Here is a 21,529-nt window from a genome sequence, read left to right on the forward strand (position 1 = left end):
CACAGTGCAGCTTCCAATTTTTCACTACGTGGCTTGGATGTACTTTAAATAAAAATAACACAAATGCAAATCAGATTAAGAACCAGGGAGACTAAAAGCCCTATCCTGGGATGCAGAATACCTTTCTTTCATCCAAAACCAACCTGCCTACCCTGCGCATGTTGCGCCTAACTGTATCTGACAGTCTAGGAAGGGAATATTCAGGCATGATTGGGAGCGTGAGAGGTTGATAGTGACTGTTGTGTAACTTAAACAGGACACCTCAGGCAACTTAACCTCAAGTCTTGCAGGGCTCTGAGCAAGAGCCTACATGAAGAGGAAATTTCTGATAGCAGAGGGCTCTTTGAGCCATCAGAAAAAAGGCAGAACAAGGTCCAACCACCGGATAGTCCAGGCTAGAAAACAAGGTGTGAATTTGTAACTGTTGGGCAAAAGGCACAGTCCACACCCAGTTATTACATTCATCAGTTTTAAAGCTTTATTAAAAGAATTTTGGGGATACTGTCCCCACCTCAGTCAAGCATAAGTAAAGCAGAGCAGGCTAGGGCAGTGATCAGTTACCCCATCAAGGGACACTGGTAGAATGTTGCTGTCATCATCGGGTGCATGCTGGTCCAACGTGTGGAGGTCCTGCAGTTCGCCATCTGTGCTCAACAGTCCACATTCTTTTCTACTCTTTTATGCTTGCTTACCATCGCGCATATGCCGTCCTCATGTTACCTAACCGATCACTTCTCACGCATACGCCGTCCTCGTGTTACCTAACCGATCACTTCTCGCGCATATGCCGTCCTCGTGTTACCTAACCGATCACTTCTCGCGCATACGCCGTCCTCGTGTTACCTAACCGATCACTTCTCGCGCATACGCCGTCCTCGTGTTACCTAACCGATCACTTCTCGCGCATACGCCGTCCTCGTGTTACCTAACCGATCACTTCTCGCGCATACGCCGTCCTCGTGTTACCTAACCGATCACTTCTCGCGCATACGCCGTCCTCGTGTTACCTAACCGATCACTTCTCGCGCATACGCCGTCCTCGTGTTACCTAACCGATCACTTCTCGCGCATACGCCGTCCTCGTGTTACCTAACCGATCACTTCTCGCGCATACGCCGTCCTCGTGTTACCTAACCGATCACTTCTCGCGCATACGCCGTCCTCGTGTTACCTAACCGATCACTTCTCGCGCATACGCCGTCCTCGTGTTACCTAACCGATCACTTCTCACCCTTATCCGTATTTGATGTATTCCATGCCATATACATGCTGCATCGTCACACACCACTCCTTTTCCTGAGTGGGTTACGTTTTCCTGGCACGTCTTGATCACGCATCTCTTCACTCCTATTGTTCTCTACATGGCTTACTACTTCAGCCTAGGTGTTCCCTTGTTGTTTTTTCCTCAGTTCTATCTGTCGTTGCAGCCTTGTCCATTTTACCCGTCACCCTCACTCCCTTGTTTTTTCCATGCTGTTATCTATACATAGCAGGCTACTCACACAACTTCTGTATACCTGGTTTCTGATGTGACCCGTCAGTGCTTTAATTCTCTCACGTGAGTCAGGGTGATTGCCACTGGGAGAACTAGGCGCATGGTCATTCCAGCAAGTCTGGATGTCTTTCTAAAAAACATGCTCTAGCTCAGCTCCTGGATATGGGCTTGATGCAGGAAGTGTGGGGGGGAAACTCTCTGCTCTGTGCTATTCAGGAAGTCAAGCTGAGTGATCACAATCGTCCCTTCTGGCCTTGTTAAAGTCAGTGAATCCGTGTTCCTGTGTCCACACAGCCTCTGCTAAGGAGTTTGTTGTTGGGGGAGCAGGCAGGTGAGAGAGGCTCGCTCTGGCAGGTATAAAGGTGTTGTGTTTTTCTTCTCTCCCCGGTCTCTCCATGCAGCTCGGATTGGGAAAATGAAACGGAGGAAGCAAGACGAAGGGCAGGTATGTCCCCTCTGCAGCCGGCCTCTGTCGGGATCCGAGGAGGAGATGAGTAGACATGTGGAACAATGCCTTGCAAAGGTAGAGGCGCAGTGGGACCTTCTGCTGCCATTCCCTTCTCCCTACTCTCTCTGCAGTTGCCCTTCCCACCCAGGGCAGAAACCAACCCTGCTGGGTTAAAGGCCAGGGCACAGGGTGCGCTGGCTGGGAGCTGCAGTCACCTCGTGCCTGGAAGACTGCTCCATATAGGTTCCTGCCTCATGCTAGAAGCTTTGTTTTTTCATGTCCCCTAAGCCCTAATAATGAACTCCAGCTTAAGAGACCAAACTCTGCAGGTCTTTGGCCATCTGAAGCCTTGTGGAATGTGTTCAGATTCCTGCCTAGCACAGCAAGAGTTCTTTTCTGTTCTGCTTTAACAGCCATTTTGATGTTGCCCTTTTAAAATAGATTTGTTAAAAATACCACTTGAGCATTGCACACCAGGAGTTAGGGTCTCTAAAAACTCCTCCGCCACCTTCCCATGGAACTGTAAGCCCTGTCTCTTCATTAGCCTTCCCCAAGGCTGAGGGGTAAACTCCAGAGATGTGCTGCAAGGGGGAGAGTGGGCGCTTTGGGCTTTCTGTAGTTTCCTGTTTCTGCCAGTCATGGGCGCTTTACAGACTCCCAGCAAGAACGTCCCAAGTGAAGCGTGTTTTAAAAGAACTGTTTTCTGACCAGCCTTCCTGAGCCAGGTGTCCTGAGAAATCCTTCCGCTTCCTGCCCTGCTGAGGGAGCCACCCTATGCTCCTGGACCAAGGGAGCTGCTGGCTTCAGTGCATGGGCAGCAACTCACGAGCTGGGATGGTGCCAGACAGGTTGCATTTGGACACATGCCAGGATTGTCCTGGGAACGAAAGCTGAAGTGCCCCTATGTAAAATGGGCCCACTGCTGCTCATTTTCTTGGTCCTGAGCGCACTCAGCTCCCATTGACTCTCAGGATCAGGCTCGTTGTGCGGAAGCAGATGCTGCTACCCACTCCTGATAGAGCTCCCAGTGGGAGCAGTCCTGACCCCTAAGGGAATTTAGGGTGTCTTATTCTCTGCACCCTCTGCCCGGCACAGAGAGAAGGCTCGTGCATGACCGAGGATGACTCCGTGGACATCGAGAACGAGAATGGCAATCGCTTCGAGGAATACGAGTGGTGTGGGCAGAAGAGGATACGTGCCACCACCCTCCTGGAGGGGGGATTCCGAGGTACGGATGGCGTTTCGGGGGGCCCTGACTTGAGGCACATCTGAGATGCAGAGAGGACAGTTCTGCTGTGCTTTAAAAAAGAGTCTTGAGTCAGTCACTTCTCTTCACAGGGAAGGGTTCAAGCTGTGTAAACATCCACAGTGTTGCCTTTCAAGATGGGTGGGAACGTCAAGTTTTGCCAGCACTACACAGGGATGATTTCAGATCTTACCACACCTGGGAAAATAAGGGTAACATTCTGTACTGATCTTAAATACAGAAGAATTGCTTTACTTAGTATTCGGGAAACGTAGCTGCATAGGGGGAGAGATTGGGAGCAGGTAGAGGGGAGATCATTTGGGAAGGAATCAATTCCTTGTTTGCACACATTAAGAAATACATGGATATATTTGAAGGTTGGGGGGAGAGAGAAATGAAATTGTAAAAATTCCCAGCCTGGAGTGACGAAAGCTGGTTTATCAGCCGCTGGTGATGTATTGAAGGTGACAGCGGAGTCGCTTTAACACCTGCATAAAATATTAAAGGGCCGGTTATGCATTTATCACTCCATCCCTTTTAAGGTTGATAAATGAGAATCCAGCAACCTGCTGTGTACCTCCAGCGCTGCAGGCCCTCAGGGCTCCCAGACAAACACATTTTATTTTCCCTCCTTCTTCTGTTCCTTCCCCAGTGGCAGGGAAACCAGTTACAGAGGAGAGAGAGAGTTATAGCAAAATTTGACCTCGTGTGAGCTTTACTGGTGAATGTAATTGTAGCTGGGACCCTGGCCTCTTTCTTACACTCAGCCCTTTGGCCTCCAACAGCAGGATTTACTAAACTCTTCTCTGGTGTGACCTGCTAGCGCTAAGGAGAGAGTCTCTCACACAGCCCTAATGAGAGTAGAAATGCCGGCTCTGGCCATTCGATAAAGAGGAGGGGATGCGATCTCTTCGTACGTCAGCTTGGATTTTAATGGAAAATGTCTCAAGGGGAGAGACTCCCAAGGGAACCAGTCAGATTTCCATGCCCAAGCACCTACTGTCTGTTAAGTGACGCCCTGGCCCTCCTGAGCGACTCTTGCCTTCCTGTGGAATTCAGTTGTAACTCGGGAATAGGGCAGCAGACGCTCCGGAACACGGGGCAGCTTCTCGGCGTTTCTAGCGAAGGCAATGCTGCGTGCTCCTGACTCCCGGAAATAATTGTTGCAACCCCACAGCTTCATCTGCTTACTCACAGGCCTACACATGATGCTCTAGAAATGCGGTGCAGACTGTTAGACTTTGTTCATTAACATAACCATTGGCATTGGTAGTATGGGGCACGGGATGCTGGTCTGTTCCTGTGGTACAATCAGTGCTCCAGTATTGATTATCCTCTTACGTTAAATGAACAATGACCAGTCTGCCCTATTTCCTGCCCCTCTGTGCTTGTGTGACCTCTCCTATGGGCTCTTCTGGTGAGCAGGGTAGACTCCGTCGCTCGGCCCCTGACGCTATCGCTGGGTCGCCTCACTCCGATAATATTCCCAGTCCTTTCTAGCTAATTAACTGGAGTGTCGTCTTAACCTTTCAGTCCCACCCCAGTCGCGGGGACAGTATTTCAAATGACGCTGCAGGTCGAGAGAGAGCTCTACAGCCCATATGATTAAACTTCATGAACATGCAGGGTCCTTGCTCATTGTTCTCTTTTGAAAGGGGTCAGCTGCACAGGAGTCTTGAAAATGCAATAGCTCCATTGAGTGAATTGGTTAGAGGTTAGCCAACTTATAGCGGCAACGAGGGCCATGCTCTTATCCCTGTAGAGGGCTGCTCCTACCGTGCATGGACACTTCCAAACACAAGTATCCAACACAGATCTCATCGTAACGTCCCATGTTGCAGGTCATCCTCCGAGTGAGTGCAGGGTTTCCTTCTGCTCTCTGGAGAACCTCGCCACATGTCTTAGAGGGGGGTGGCGAATGCTGGTTGGCAAAAGAGCGCAGAAGGTGGCTGGGGGATTGTCACTAGATGAGGTGGGGGGAATCAAGCTGGGAATATTTCACAGGATCGCAGTAGTCACCAATGGACCTATCGATTGTGGACTCCGTGTCCCTGATAGTCCGGCCAGCCATCAGACGGATCTAGTTCTTACCAAAAGGCCAGGCTGAGTACAAGAGGCTTTCCATTCTGATGTCTCCTCTCTCTGCACTTGGAGAAGGAGAAACCCCTGTTCTTTCATGGCTGAAAGAATTCCCCAGTCACAGAGGGGAGGGGATCCCTACAACGCAACATACTCCCTCTCTCATCGGACTCGGCAGTTCCCACCTAGGGTCTCTCTTCTCTGCGCGTCTCGTGAAAAGTGCTCAGGTCTCTCTGCGTGCACTAGTCAGGGCAAGCCAAGCACCAGTGGGCCACTCCCCTAGGGAGATGTGTTCTCTGCTCAGCAGGGGAATGTTTTACCACCACTTCTCTGCCTAGACTCCCTAGAATCCTGCGTAGGCTTCCCCAGAACATGCCTGCAGCCTGCCAGCTGGAGATTCCTGTTTTAGACAATGGGAGCTCCTGGCTTGGACCAGTCCCTGAATTTGGAAAGGGTTGGGGGGTTCTTAGCCTGAAACAGGTTACAAGTGATGCAAGCCTTTCCCTCCTGTCTGGGCCCCAAGCTCCTCTTGCATGTCTGTCCTCTGACTCCCAGCGCGGTGAGGCTTCCTTTGATAGACCTGCTCTGTGTGCTTTCAGGGGAACTAAATGCAACTCGCCCTCTCCTTTTATTAATGTTGACTGCTCCTTTCTGGGACAGAGGGGTCTTAATTTGTATCCCAGCCGTGTGGTGCAGCATTTTGGAGATGCCCTGCAATGATAAAACCTGCTTCATGCAGGATTGGTGGTACCATTATTACCCCTTCCCACTCCAGCCCCCATATTTGGCCCAATTCCCTTGGCTGAGAAGGAGCAGTGATGTGGAAATCAAAGGCCTTTTTAATGCCAAACAGACCTTGCTAGGCTACGTGGACGTCACTAGTGTCTAGAGCGATGACATGGAGAAATGCATAAAACTGGAGGGAGAATAGATGTCCATGTGTCTCATCAATTTCCCTTTTAATAGTGTGTGTTGCTCTGAGGAGATGTCACAGCCCGGGGGGATAGGAGATTGTGGCCAGCATTTATTGCGCAGTTCCAGCTCAGATCTAGCAGGCAGTATTGCAATACTGTCCCCAAACTGGGAACAATTCGTAGCCTTTTATTAGTTTTTTTGGTCTGAATGTACAAAAATCACATCAGTGATCACGCTTTTCACACGTACAGGAGCATAAACGCTGGCAAGTCAAGTATAAAAGTATAACAAGGCAGGCCAAAAAAGAATTAGAAGAGCAACTAGCTAAGGACAAAAATATAACAGCAAAAAAATTGTTTGAGTACCTCAGAAGCAGGAATCCTGCTAAGCAGTCAGTGGGGCTACTGGATGATCAGGGTGCTAATGGAGCAGTCAAGGAAGACAAGGCCATTGCAGAGAAGCTAAATGAATTCTTTGCATCAGCCGTCACTGCATAGGATAGGAGGGAGATTCCCACATCCGAGCCATTCTTTTTAGGTGACACATCTGAGGAACTGTCCCAGATTGAGGTGTCATTAGAGGAGGGTTTGGACCAAACTGATAAATTAAAAAGTAACAAGTCACCAGAGCCAGATGGTATCACCCAAGAGTTCTGAAGAAACTCAAATATGAAATTGCAGAACTAATAACTGTGATATATAAACTATCACTTAAATCAGCCTCTGGACCAAATGACTGGAGGGTAGCTAATGTAACATGTATTTTTAAAAAAAGCTCCAGAGACAATCCTGGCAATTGCAAGCCAGTAAGCCTAACTTCACTACCAGGCAGATTGGTTGAAACTATAGTAAAGAACAAAATGATCAGACACATAGATGAACACACTATGTTGGAGAAGAGTCAACACTGCATGGTGAGGCATGATTTCCCTTTACAAATCTATTTGAATTCTTTGGGGGGTCAACAAGCATGTGGACAAGGGGGATCCAGTGGATACAGAGTACTTGGACTTTCAGCAAGCCTTTGACAAGGGCTTTCATCAGGGGTTCTCACACAAAGTAGGAGTCATGGGATAAGAGGGAAGATCCTTCTATAGAACAGTAACCGATTAAAAGATAAGAAACAAAGGATAGGAGTAAGCCGCCTGTTTTCACAATGGAGAGAGGTAAGTAGTGGGGCCCCCCAGGGCGCTGTACTGGGACCTGCGCTGTTCAACGTAGTCATAAATGATCTGGAAATGGGGCGAACAGTGAGGTGGCAAAATTTGCACATGGGATAAAATTACTCAAGATAGTTAAGTCCACAACTGACGGGAAAGAGTTACAAATGACTCTCCCAAAACTGGGTGACTGGGCAGCAAAATGGCAGATGAAATTCAATGTTGATAAATGTCAAGTAATGTGCAATGGAAAACATAAACCCAACTATTTTATACGAAGTGATGGGGTCTAAATTAGCTGTTACCTTTCAAGAAAAGGATCCTGGGAGTCATCGTGGATAATTCTCTGAAAAGATCAGCGCAATGGGCAGTGGCAGCCAAAAATGCTAATGAATGTTAGGAGCCATTAGGAAAGGGAGAGACAAGACTGAATATCTCGTAATCCATGGTACACCCACCCCCTGACTACTGCTCGCCCCATCTCCCAAAAGGCGCGTTAGAATTGGGGAAGGTGCAGAGAAGGGCAACGAAAATGACGACAGGCATGGAACTCTCATATGAGCAGCGTTTACAAAGACTGGGACTGTTCAGCTTTGGAAAGAGAGAGAGTAAGAGAGGATGAGACGGGTCTGAAATCACGACTGGTGTGGAGAAAGTTGACTAGGGAAATGTTATTTACCCCTTTACATAACCCAAGACAGGGGTCACCCGATGAAATGAATAGGCAGCAGGTTTAAAATAAAAGCAAGTATTACTGCACCCAGTGCAGTCAGTCAGCTTGTGGAGCTCGTTGCTCGGGGATGTTGTGAAGGGCAAAACTATAATGGGGTTCAAAAAAGGCATTTGATAAGTTCATGGAGGACAGGTCCATCAGTAGCCAAGAAGGTCAGGGATGCAAAACCATGCCCCGGGTGTCCCTAAACCTCTGACTGCCAGAAGCTGGGACTGGGCGCCAGGGGATGGATCACTTGATAACTGCCCTGTTCTGTTCATTCCCTCTGGGGCACCTGGCATTGGCCACTGTTGGAAGACAGGAAACTGGGCTAGATGGACCCTTGGTTTGACCCAGAATGGCCGATCTTGTGTTCCTATGCCAGATTTTTCTGCTTTTTGCAGAAAATACCAAAAAGCAAGTGTGACTGAACCCCCCCCGCCCCCCCAGTGCCGGCCTGCACAGCTTTTCTGTCCAGAAGCTGAGTACTTAGCTGTAGCGTCTTCAGATATTCTTATTGTCTGTGCTGTTTCCTGGGCCAGAGCTCTTGTGCTCTCTAAAACCTGACTGGGAATCGTCTCATCTGTGATTGGCGAGGCTGTCCTTGAGAATCGGACTCCTGTAGGTTGTACATTACTAGTATTGTAGTGCCCGGGGATCCCAATCAGGTCCCATTGCACTAGACACTGGGCACACATGGAATAAAGACCATCCCTGCCCCAGAGAGCTGAGCATGTGTCCAGAAACAACAGGTGGAAAAAACAAACAGAAGCCCAGGAGAAGGTAACAGTGACGTGATTGTTAGGTGTTACAATCAGCACGATGGCTCTCTGGCCTTGGAGGGTGGAGTGGGCATTTCATATAGGGATTCGCTGGCATTTTTAACTGCCTTCACATTTTTTTAAAACACTGGCAATTGTCATCACTAAATCTGTTTGCTAAAACCCGGTACTGTCGTCTTGTGTGAATCTAGAACGTTAACAACTACATAGGATTCTAGTTCTTTTTCTTCTCCCGCTGCTTTCAGGGAGAGATCTTTGTTTAAACTAGGCATCCGCCTTGGACAGGAAGGGCAATCTTCTTTCTCCTTTGTCCCCTCCCTCTGCAGCCTCAGAGTAGTGGGGGAAATGTGCAACATCTGCCAGATGCTGCTTTTAATCAGGTCCTTGTTGTAAGCGAAAGCTTAAATAGAAATCATCTCAGTGAAACTGTTGAAGAGGTGTAACACCGCCTCCCCCCAGCAATAATGGTGTCTGAACACGTGTTCCTGAAGTGCAGTGTGTGATACTGTGGGAAGAGGTTTTGCCCAATATCAAGAGATCTCATCCCTAGTGTCGTGGGACGAAAACTTGTTTTGAAATATCTTAGTATTGACTACCCATCCATTTACATAACTCTGATCAATGGGGAAAGATGCTTGCATTAGTCATTTACATCTTCCATTTCTGTTGCTCTTTGTTACAAGGGATTATTTCATGCAATCTGTGTCTAATAAGCTTCGAGCCAGGCTGTATTTAGGCAGCAGCCAAAGCTCAGCCAGCGAAAGCATTGAGCGTTCCCCTCTCTGATTTTTAACTCTCAGCATATTTGTACCAGTTCTTGTTCCTCTCCAGAATGGATGCACATTACCCCACGTGTTTACACGGCCAAGTTATCCCTTGAAAGAATTCCTAAGAGAAGCTCAAAAGGGGTTTTTTCTTTGAAACATTCAGTGTCTCTTTTTGCGTGTGTGTGTCTGTTACTTGAAAGGAGGAGGGGGGAGAGGAAAAAAGGGCTTTATCTGAAAAGAATCGCATCAGCTTCGCACTGATAGAAGCCGCTGTCGTCTCTTAAACGGCTTAACGCAGTCAAAAGGCAAGCAGACTTAAAACAGTGTCTTACACAGGGATCGATGGTGGAACACACAACTGGTAACTGGAGGAAAAAGAGAGCGAGGGAGAGAGAACAGTAATGATTGCATTGAGGGAGGCTGGTTCTTTGTAGCAGCTTCAAAGGTGCCTGGACTGATCCTTGAGCAAACTGTCCTCTGGAAGTCACCGTTCCTGTAACTCTGTGGGAGAGGGATGTACGACCGCCCTTTTCTTAGCAGATGGGCCAAGTAGATCAGGGAGTGATGGGTTAGCAGCTCCCGTCTGCATCACATTTTCGGGGGGATTTTGATCCATTGGCATCTCTTGTCATTGCTTCAGCACAAGGGGTTTGTCTGAGAGGGGAAAGACGGGGCGGAAGGTGGGGAGCGATTGGGGATGCCGGCCAGGGAGGGGGGACGGTATGTCAGTTTATCGATCGCACCTCAGCCAGGAGAGCTGCAGGCGCAGTGCTCTGAGCAGGAGCGGCAGCGTGCTTAATGTGATTGAAAGGCAGTTAAAATGGCGGTGACCTTTTCAGGGGGAATTAGATTGCCTGCCAAGAGTGGTTAGAGGGAGTGATAACGCCAGCTTGAGGAAGCTGTCCAGTCAACTTCAAAGAGAGAGAGACAGAGACAGGAAAAGCAAGCTAGCAGCAAGTACCATTTAAACTCCGAACCGCCCTGGCTGATGGAACAGAGATTGCTGTCCTCTTTAGATATGAAAGAATTGAAGAATTGCAGCGAAGTTCTCTCAACCTGCCCATTTCCCCCCGCCCTTCCGGTGGGCACAGTAGTGAGCCGCTCACCCAGTGCTTTTATGGATTTCTTTTCCTCAAGCAGATCAGATGCCTAGGAAAGAAGGTAGAGGGGAAGCCTTTGAATTCATTAAGACGGTAAACAAGGCATTCTCAGGGAAGGACACTTCCTAACGAAGATCAACCAGACAGGAACCTGACTAAGACAGATTGCAAGACTCTGAGGGAAACCCATAGGGAGTATTTAATTCTTGAGTTTCTCTTTGTTTCCCCCCTTGTGAGGTGGCACAGGATTTATAGCCAGCTCCAGTAATGGCCTTAAGAAGAGAGGAGCCCGCCCCCACAGGCGCTCCGGGTCTCCTCCCGGAGTACAGCAGCAGTTAGTGTATGCAGGGGGCTTGATGAAGCCTGATACACTGTGACAAACCAAAGTCACTCCGGGGTGCTCATTTGCTTTGGTTCTTGTGTCGCATGCAATCAGTGCAGCTGCTTGAAAAGTGGAACTTATTAAAATACAAATGCCTGAAAGTTTCCAGCAGATGGCTGTAGTCCCGCTGTCAGCTCTCGGTCAATCCTCGCAGTACCAAGACGTGCTTCAGCAAATGTCGTTAGGACAGTCTTTCTGCAACAAATGCCGCTCTGCTTGTCTGGAAATGAGGGGAAGTGCAGTTACTGTGGGCTCCTCCACAGCCTGTGCTTTATTTAAACGTGCGTTGTACTTGAAGAGTGCCAGCAAGACGAGGTCTCCGCCCAAATCCTATTGCACTGCAAACGGACATGGGGGCTGAGGTGAACCAGAAAGCAGATGATTGAACAACACTCAGCACCTGTCTGGTAGCTCCATAGCTGATGGTTTTCAATTAGAATGGAGTCTGAGGGCAGGCTCCAAAATTGAGGAGGAAATACGGATCTCTTGCCCTTCCAAAGCATTTTTTACCCCAAGATCTCAAAACTTTCAGTTTCACAACATCTCACTGAAGTGCTTATTGTTCCTGTTTTACAGATGAGTAAACTGAGGCACACAGCAGTGACTGCCCCGTGTCATGCCTGCAGAGTCAGTGGCAGAGCTGGGGTTAGCACCTCCAATTCCTGACCTCTACACCCCATCCAGCAATCAGCAGCTTCTTGTGTCTCAACCGAAACCAAAGTCGGCATACAAGAGAGCCTGCAAAGATGATAAAACCCTGCCTCCCTCCATCTGTCCCAACGAGTTAAAGTTGCAGTTAAGGTCAAGCCAAAGAGAGAGGAAGCAGGGCAATACATTTAGAGAGACGTGGCAGTGACGTTGCTAGTGCGTGAGTGGCGAGAGAGTGAAATTTCCCAGGAGACTGGCCAGGAAATGGAAGGTGTCTGTAGTGTCTTCAGAGCCCTCTGGATGAATGAATTAGTAACCAATATCGTTATCCCTGTTTCTGCACTGACTAAACAGGTACCCGCTGAGAGAGTAGAGTGAGCTTGAAGTCGGATGCAGGAGTCACCAGCAGAAGAGTGCAGGGAGGGGTCTGACGTCTTTAGTCTCCCCTTCCCTCCAGATCCTGGCTTGAAATGTCCTTCTCTGTCCCTCACTTTTTTCATTGCCAGCCTCCCTCTTGGCTTTGCCCCTCAGTTAAAACGTTTCCCACAGTATGTACATGGAAGCAACTCTCATGATCTTTCACTCTTACAACCCTTGCCCTCCCAAACTCCTTTTGTCATCTTTGCTTTTGTCTCAGACTCTTCTGGGCAAGGATCTGTTGTATAGTTCTGTGCGCCCCACTGGTGCCCATCCCCAGCGAGCGCTCTTTCCAGGGACGCAGTTCTTAACACAGCTTCACACCGCAGCTCCAGCTTTGATGTGTAAAATGACATTTCTCTTTGCACTGCTCCAAGTGATAGGATAGTCTCAGTCTTGCTTGCATTGACATCTGCTCTTGAGTGGGAAAGGCAGATCTGTGTCCATGAGGTGGTTCTTGATCTCAGAATGCAGAAAAGGACCGGTTTGTTGGGAACCCTTGTTGTAGGAGTGTAATTAACAAGCAAGAGTTAAGCTTTCCGGAAGGGTTTTATTAGTGTGTGGGAATTGAGGGAGAGGTCTGTTCAGTGGCATTTGAACCTTTTCTGCCATAAAGTAGCCAGGCAGCAGTATTAAAAGGGTTGGGTTTAATGAGGAGGACAAAGAGATAAGGGGAGGGGCTTAGGAATTGTCCGAAGTCGTAGCATTGTATAACACCCAGTAATTGATATATCATCATGTCGATAACAGGTCTCACGTAGCACTTCACAAACATTAGTAACACTCATTGTGGAACATGCTAAGCAAAAAGGGTGAGATCAGTGCGCTGGCTCTGCTTAGGGGGAGGGATAGCGCAGTGGTTTGAGCATTGGCCTGCTAAACCCAGCGTTGTGAGTTCAATCCTTGAGGGGGCCACTTAGGGATCTGGGGCAAAAATTGGTCCTGCTAGTGAAGGCAGGGGGCTGGACTCAACGACCTTTCAAGGTCAAGGTCCCTTCCAGTTCTAGGAGCTTGGTATATCTCCAATTATTACCTTTAGATACTTTTTTAATGGGACACTGCAAAGTTAAAAATCTCTTTTGTCCAATTCTTCTAACAAAGGTGAAGCATATCCTAAAATATTAAAGTCCTGTGTACTCTTCAGCATTTGATGCAGTGTGTTTACATCAATTTTTATAATGAAACTAGACTAGTCAGCTTCATTTGGGGGTTCTCGGTCAATGACCCAATGCATAGGGAAGGTTTACATCTCAGTAGACTGTTTCTACTGTGATGGTGTTGGACCTTTTTTTTTTTTTTTTTTTACAAGTTTCAGTTTAATATTAGCCTTTATTGAAATTTAAGAGAACCTAAATTTTGTGCTCAGACTGCTGTACAGTGTTTGTTTAAAGGGAGGTGATCAACTAGACACTAATGTCCAATGATTTACCTGCCGTGTGTAACACCTAAGATCGCCGTAGCTGGGAAGAGATCTGGAGGGGGAATATTCTCTCCTTCAACTTGCTTGGCTCATTGGACAGTGTTTTGAGTGCAGTTGGTTCCCCTGGTGTGTGTGAGTGGGTCTGTCACACAGCAACAAGGGAGGGAGAAAAATTAATTAAAAATAAAAAGGAAAAGTGGTTGTAAAACTACCAATATTGGCAGGGAGAGTCAAGGGGCAGGCCTAGCACCTGAAACTACTCACTTGTTGAAATTGACTAGATTTCAAGTTGACAGCATCCCTTTAAACTTCTATTTTCCTAGATGTTAGACATACAGTATAAGATCATCCGGTCCCATCTGCTGCACACACAGAGTTGCTCCCTCCAATCCATTTTTCTAGTGCTTTGTCCAGTCCAGCTTTGAAATTCCCAGGCTTTAAGACAGTCATTTGATAATTTTTCAAACCGTCTGCAGTTTTGCTAGAACTGCAGCCTACCTCTTGGGCTCTCAGGTCAAACTTCAGCCTTACCCACCAAGTCGCTGATTGACGTGATTTTAATAGCGTTTTAGAATACAGTTGTTAAGTCTGGGGCAGTGAGATTTTTCTAAAGGAAAAGCGCTTGCAGGTCTCGATGGCTCTAAACAGCTCCTGTCTCTGCATGTCGTCTCTTACACTAGGCGGTGAAACGCATTATCGAGTAGTGCCCGGAAAGTGGCTAACTGCGTTTGACACACGCCAACTCCCTGCCTCCACACTGGATAATTGCATTGTCAACTGTTCAGCAAAGTGGCAGGTGACACTGCAGCCCGATTGATTGTCCTAGCATCGAGGCTCCTAAGGCTGTCAGCCACCCAATCGATAGAGTTTACACAAGACACCGTGACTGCATCTGTAACTAATTTCAGTTTGAAACTCGCAAGACACTGCTATCCCTGTTCCCTGGCTTGTGTTCTGATTCACTTGCATCCTCTCCCTGGCCTGGGAAGTTGCTTCTTCCTTTGAAAGTGCATCTTGGTTTTTTTTTCTTTTTTCCTTTTGGAGCAGCAAGTGAAGCAATCAATGGTATGTTTTGTGGTTTCAGATTTGAGGGCATTACTGCACATGGCTAACTAGCAGCTCCAGTTTCGCAATCAATAGGCTGATCAATTGATTAAATTAACACTGATTTTCTTTCTTCTTCCTGGCCTAGAAAAGAATTAGTTTGGAGTAGCGCATGTGGGTTTGGCTTATGAAATTTAGGCCTTGTTATATCAGCCCGTGACCATTTCCACCCACTCTTCCTCCTCTACCCACAAATAAAATCTCTCTGCCTATCATTACTTCAAGCGAATGACAATGGGGCCTGCCGCTGGCGATGGCCTCGGTAAGCCGGGGTGTCACTTTCAGCTGTTCACCAGCCTCGCTGCTTCATGCTCGGCTGCTTTCGAAAAGGCATTCTCTGCACTGCTTTATTATTGGCAAAGCTGCGACATTCCTGTGATCCCTGTCAGCGGTGCTTATTGATCCAGTGATGTGAATCTGCTTAGTGACTCAAGATTACTTTAATTCTCCTCGTCCCTTTTTTGTTTCCACCCTCTCTCTACGGGAACTAAAGCTTTCAGAGCCACCCTTCTTCGATCATGGAAATCAAGCCAATGGCTGCTAAGACCGTGGTTCTGATTCTTCTTTTGTATTGCAGCAGTGGGGTTTGAATTGCAGCCTTCCAAAGAGCTGCAGGCTCGTCCCTCAGTGCATTACACAGGCACAAAGCTCCAGGAAGCTAGGTAGGAATTGCCATGTTGGATCAGACCACTGGGCTGAGTGTCCACTTCGCTGCTTCACAGGGAGGCATGAAAGAAATCCCTGCAATATTCCTAGCCAATGCCACAATGTGGTGTGCGGGAGAAACCAAATCCTTCCCGACCCCTGCAGTGACCAGCTCATGTCCTGAACCATATGTTTGATTTCCCTTTATATTGGCATGTGTTGCTACCAAATGTTATTAGTGGTCATAATGCCATGCGACCCTTTCTTTAAAGCCAACTGTTCTTCTGGTTGTTAGTAAAGATCACTCCAGGTGTCTAGGACACTGATTGTTCAGTCTAGTGACCAAACTGCACACTTTTACCTACCAGCCCAGGGGTAACCTGGGAGCGACACATTTACTGGACAGGCCTGTGCAGATGTGCTCTTCTGTGTCCATTTCCCTGATAAATTGCAATTCCATGTGAACTGGATTTGGGTTCCTGACATCACTTGGAAATACAGTTCTGTCCTGCAAACAGCTTTCCATGATCTCGGAATGTACATTTCCCCTGGTGAAAGTTGCTAGCCAAATTCCTGTATGTTAAGTCCTATGGTACACGGGAGTAGAGGAACCACTTCACTGTCTGATAATCAGATCCGCTGAAACATTATTGATCTGGAGAAAGATGGCTGATTAGGATGGGCTCTTCTTCTGTTCCCCTCTGTAAAAAGAGAAAGAAAAAGCTTTCTCTTTCCTTCCAAGGCGCTTCCTAAAAATCAAGCCACATCTGTGCCACCTTGTCCTCTTAGCACTAGTTTGGGCTGTTTCAGCAGCTGGGGTGGTAGCGCTGTTCTTAGGAAGCCTTGACGGCCTGGTAGGGTCTCTGCATAAAATGCTTGTATTGCCGCCTTTGGTTTCGCTCTCCAAGAAGCCAGTGAGTGACATTTCTTTAAGAACATGCACGGCCTGTGCTAGAAGGAGAGGCTGTGCTGAGGCAAGTTATTGCAGTGGGTGTTGGGGGGGGGGTGATTAGCAAAACCTGCAGTCTTGGAAACTTACGGGAGGCTTTTTCTTCCTGAACATGTGTAAATTACCTGTGAGCAGCACAGAAGCTTCTCTTCCAGCCAACTCAGCCCCCATCAGGCCTGCGCACTGCGGAGTTGTGTTTGGAGTCACATGGATTGTTTTTGAAGGCGGCATTGAGAATTTTATAATGTTCCTGACCAGCGTTCAAGCCCTCCCTCCTTGGAGCCCAGCAGCTAGAACTCGGATCTGCTTCAAGAGGGTGTCCCAAGCGCTCACCAGCTCGACCCCAGCCTGCAGACCAGTTTTCATGCTGTGGGCTGTTGTCTTTCCCGGTCCCTCTGCTCGGATAAGAATTGGGTGGTGCAGTCCCCATCAGCTCAGCTTGCTGAGGGTCTGAGCAATGGAGGTGAAAAGTGGGACCCTTCAGGAAGCAGGAATAATGCCCGGAGGGATTTGGTCCTTACGAGTCCAGTCTCTGTTCTGTTTGCGTACGGCGCCTTGCGGAGTGAGGTCCTGGTCCCTGGGTAGGACCGCTAGGCATTACAGGAACACAACTAATAACTACAGTGTGGCACGGAGCACAGCACTGAAGGGTTAGCGTCTCCTGTTGGGTTTGCATTTGCAGCACACACCAAACACACCTACTTAAAACTGAAAAAAACGAGCTCACCCGCCAGGACGGAGTTGAGCAGTGGAGCCTGGGCCAATGAGGGCTTTGCCTGCCCTGCTGGGCTGTGGTCGTCTCAGTCTGCGCAACTGTGCTTCGTTCTTGCCTTTCTGTTTCCAGCCTCCACGTAGATTCAGGGTTCCTCCCTGCAAGAGCTGCTGCCGATACTGCAAACAAGTGAAGCAGCGTAGACTGTCACTTTGGCCATCTGTTATCAGCCCCTACAGGAGAAACACACAAGCTGAATTCAGGTCCCTTGTAAAAAATCTCTTTATTCTCTAAATCTATAATCGAAATCAGATATTCAGTTAATGACGGAGTCTTAGCCAGCTTGAGTTGTATACACTGAAAATGCTAGGTGAGCTGCCCTCTGAGGGCGTGTAGAGGGAGGTGGGATTTGAGGAAGGCCCTGTGACATGCAAGGTCGGAAAAGTCATTCTAGATATAAGGAACAGCCCCCGGGCTTGGGAGAAGGCACAGGGGTGCTGTGGAAACTTGTGTGAGGAGAAAAGAGCACTTTCTGCCAGGATAGCCATCTCCATCCATTTCTCATCTCCACGTATAGGAGGCCATGGGAAGCATTTCCATTCTCCTTCGAGCCTGCGGCCTGCATGGTGGCCAAGAGGCGTATGAAATAGGCCTCCTTGTTTTCACATTGAAATATGGATGTGAAGCTTTGCAGTGGCAGTGTTGGTTATTCTGAGCTCCTAGAATAGTCAGAAGTAACTGGATCTTGTGCTAAGGGCGGTTAACGCTGTATGCACCATTCCGGAGGGCTGCAGACACTCTAGGTAAGTGATCTTGATAGGTACATTCTGATTGATGGGAGAGTTTGTCTCCCAAACTGTCACATGGTTTATAAAGGTGCCACTCAACAGCAGTGCTGGAATTGCTTGTCAGCGCACCTGGCTACAAGAGCAATGGGGATAGGAGACAGAGCTGTAACTTTGTTTTTTCTTGGCTTAATGGCCCCAGTGTCTGACCTGCCTGCCCGCTCTTGTTTGTCTGGCCCTTAAAGAGGCAGCTGGGATTAAGACTGTCAGAGATTTGCACCGCTTGAGCACCGGGAAGGTTAGTGTTATCACACAGGGCAGCATATGACGTGTCTGCTGCAGACAGAACACAGCATAAGCAGAAGAATGCTGCAGCTAGAAAATGGAATGATGTCAGGGTTCCTTTTTAATCCAAAAGCAGTGTAATTTCAATGCACTTTGGGCCTTATCCTACTCTCCTTCCTTGTATAATCCATGGCTTCTCATGTGAGTAATGGCTGCAGGATCGGGCCTCTTACGAATTCCCAGATCAGACTTACACCTTAACTTTCAGGTGAAAGCTGTGACTTTATTCGCATGTTGGCATAAAGTTCAGTCCTCAGAACCGTCCTCTTTGTGAAGAGGAGGGAGGCATTGGTGTTAAACCTCCTCTGTAGGTGGCTTTGCCGATAATAGTGAATTACTGTGTCGCTTTCAGACAACTAAGCCAGCCCAGAATAACCCCTCTCATGTTCCATCGCATTGTAATGAGCCATAAATCAGCTGGGTGAAACAATGTGATGTGATGTCTCCTGGAGATTCACATTTTGTTCTAGTACAACAGCCTCACTTCCAAGTACCACCAAGTACAAGCTATGCTCTGCAGCCATCCCAGCGCTCCGTTTCAGATTTTCCCTGTGTCTGGATGGCAGCATGCCCATGACAAAGGGTAAGCAGGAGGTGGGAGTTCTGAGTCCTTTTTACACTTGGAGTGAGTTAGAAGCAGGTGTGATCCTGTCAGGCCTTCCTTGCATTTAGTGGTCCTCTTAATCCATTTATAACAGCACTTGTCCAGAAATCTGGTTTGAATGAGCCTGAGATGAATAATTAATGTCAAGCGGTTCAGACGTCAAATATTTGAACAGCTGCTTGGGTGTTTTCACTGGCTTTGTGCAGGGAGGCAACACCAGAAAAGTTACATCAGGAGGGACAAGTTAAAACTCTGGCTTCAAACCCTGACCTATCGGAACTGGCCTTAAAACTAACCTTCCCTTGGGTGAAACATGTTTGAAAGTGTGTGTGATGGGCCATCGGTTTCACAAGCTGATCTCTGGTCAGGTTGTGCGTTGCCTTCTATTCTCTAGTGTTCTCCTCTATGTAGTGGCAATTCCAGGATCGATGGTCTTGTTGTTCAATCTTGACACCTCTCAGAAACCTGTTTTTCCTTCAGAGAACAGGAACCTGTAAATTTCTAAAACTTACATTTTGACTTGCCCACTAGGTAGGGGGTTTGCTTTTGTTCCACAGACCGAGAAATACAGTTCCTGACTCAATTTTGTTGACAACGCATAATCTATAACAGCTCACATTCTTGTTACAAAAATCCTGTCTCTTATTTGGTAAAGTTAGGTGAAGTCAGGACTGTGTGTTGGAGAAACACGTAGGGCAGGGTTACCGGGGATTAACCTCTAAGTGCTGCCCCTCCAGGCCCAGAACTGGGAGTCCTCAGCTGATCCGTCTGGAAAGCATGGCCTCCAGCCTCTTCGCTGAATGTCCCTGTGCTGCAACGCAGCTGAATGTTTAAACCGTGCACTTTGTTTGAGGAGGCTGCCCTGCTTGACATGGCTTTCTAGCAACGTCAGATCGTAATAAAGTATCTTCTTTTGTAACACACCTTCATGGCTTCCCACACACATCCTCCTCCTCCTCCCCTCCCCACGAGGCCGGCTGGTGCTGGCCGGCCCCTGCTACCCGTCACCTCATCTGGCCAGCACTGCTCCCATTAGTATCATTAAGCCAAGGTTTTCAAAAGTGACTAGCAATTTTGGGTACCCAAATTTGATGTGGCTTAAAGGGCCGGACTTGCAGGAAGCGCTGAGTACCTGCCCCTAAACTGAGGCATCCAAAATCACTAGTCTCTTGGGGTTAGTCTGGTCTCAACTAGCACTAAAGAGACGACCAAGGGGAGATATGATAGAGCTCTATAAAATCATGGCTGGTGTGGAGAAAGTAAATAAGGACGTGTTATTTACACCTTCTTGTAACACACGAACTAGGGGTCACCCAATGAAATTAATAGGCAGCAGGTTTAAAACAAACAAAAGGAAGTATTCTCACAATGCACAGTCAACCTGGGGAACTCCTTGCCAGAGGATGTTGTGAAGGCCAAGACTATAACACGGTTCAAAAAAGAAGTAGATAAATTCCTTAAATACATTTATCTATTAGCCAGGATGGGCAGGGATAGTGTCCCCTAGACTCTGACTGCCAGAAGTTGGGAATGGGCAATGGGATGGATCACTTGATGATTCCCTCTGAAGCAGTTGGCATTGGCCACTGTCAGAAGACAGGATACTGGGCTAGATGGACCATTGGTCTGACCCAGTGTGCTCATTCTTACATTCTTATTGCAGTGTCAGACAGATGTTGTTTCCCTACTGGTGATCAAAGAAGAGACCTGCTTTCATGCTCTTTTGCACGTGATGTTGAGGTAGTAGGAGGCTCTGGTGGGAAGGGAGTGAGGTTATATAACAGGGAGGATGAGTGGATTGTGTGCATCCATCAAACATCTCAGGAAAGCTTTTTGTCCTATGGTCTGAATTGTCCACCTTCCTTTATTGCTCTGACATTGCACTTTACAAAACTCCTCCCAAGGCTAGTAACTCAGTACTGACTGAGCAAGCGGCTTATTCCAGGGGCTGAGATGGGGGCCAAACTGAGATCTCCGAGGTCAGAATGGAAGTTCCCAGACCTAGCGGTATCGCGGGTGTTCAATATCACCATGATTCCTCCAGTTCTCCATCAGCAGCTCCCATAACTGAAAAACCTGCCAAAATGACACGCACACCCCATGCACAAATGAGAGTTCAGTGAGGATGGGGGTTAGGATTCTGAAATCAGATGCCTTAATGTAGGTAAGCTACACCACCGAAGCCAGGCTACATACTCTTAAACTCTGACCCTGAGCCACTAGACTCTTTGGCTTGGACGATTTAGAAACCAAATGGACGAAAACATGCTTGTTTCCCCTGTGCCTGGCATCTTTCAGAGGGACGGGCAGATAGAGGAACCAAAGGAGAAATCCCTTTTACACTCAATTGACCCTCGACGACACCACCACCTCCCTCAGGCACTTGTTCCAAGTATCTGGCTAACATTCAAATCACTTCTGGGACTGGCCAAGTCTCTGCCCCAGCTTTGCATGATTTGTGTTCCCCACCTCTTGGAAAGAAAAATGAAGACCTGTACGTCCAAAGCTTATGGCCTTTGAGAAGTGATGGGCTACAGTAATGCCAGGTGCAGAAGATGGTGTTACTGGAGGTTTAATGTCATGCTTGTAAATTACCACTACATCTCTTGCTGCCAGTTCTCCGGCAGCATTGAAAGAACATCCAGCTCTTCTGACAGGTCTCTCGTATTACTTTAAATCTTCTCCCAAACATTGTGATGAACTGAAAGAGTCAAGATTTAGTGGATGAACCATTGCTGTGAGAGAAGGAAACTCAGGATGTACTTTGGCCGCCAGCATATAGCATGACTCAGCCTGTACTTGAAATGCTTCTGAT

The 21,529-nt window shown here is 47.8% G+C and overlaps 1 protein-coding gene across 6 annotated transcripts in view; it reads left to right on the forward strand.

The window, feature by feature from the left end:
• The window catches only part of RNF220 (ring finger protein 220), a 327,623-nt gene that overhangs the window by 263,845 nt on the left and 42,249 nt on the right, over positions 1-21,529 (forward strand). For 4 of the 6 annotated variants that reach the window (XM_045027125.1, XM_045027119.1, XM_045027120.1 and 1 more), the window contains 2 exons: positions 1,897-2,018; positions 3,039-3,171. The exons of 1 other annotated variant lie outside the window; for it this stretch is intronic. In XM_045027125.1, the coding sequence (XP_044883060.1) occupies positions 1,897-2,018; positions 3,039-3,171 (255 nt within the window). The remainder of the gene's footprint in view (positions 1-1,896; positions 2,019-3,038; positions 3,172-21,529) is intronic. One more of the 6 variants, XM_045027121.1, reaches the window with a different exon arrangement.

The sequence above is a fragment of the Mauremys mutica genome, chromosome 8, assembly GCF_020497125.1.
Source record: "Mauremys mutica isolate MM-2020 ecotype Southern chromosome 8, ASM2049712v1, whole genome shotgun sequence".
Taxonomy (NCBI): domain Eukaryota; kingdom Metazoa; phylum Chordata; order Testudines; family Geoemydidae; genus Mauremys; species Mauremys mutica.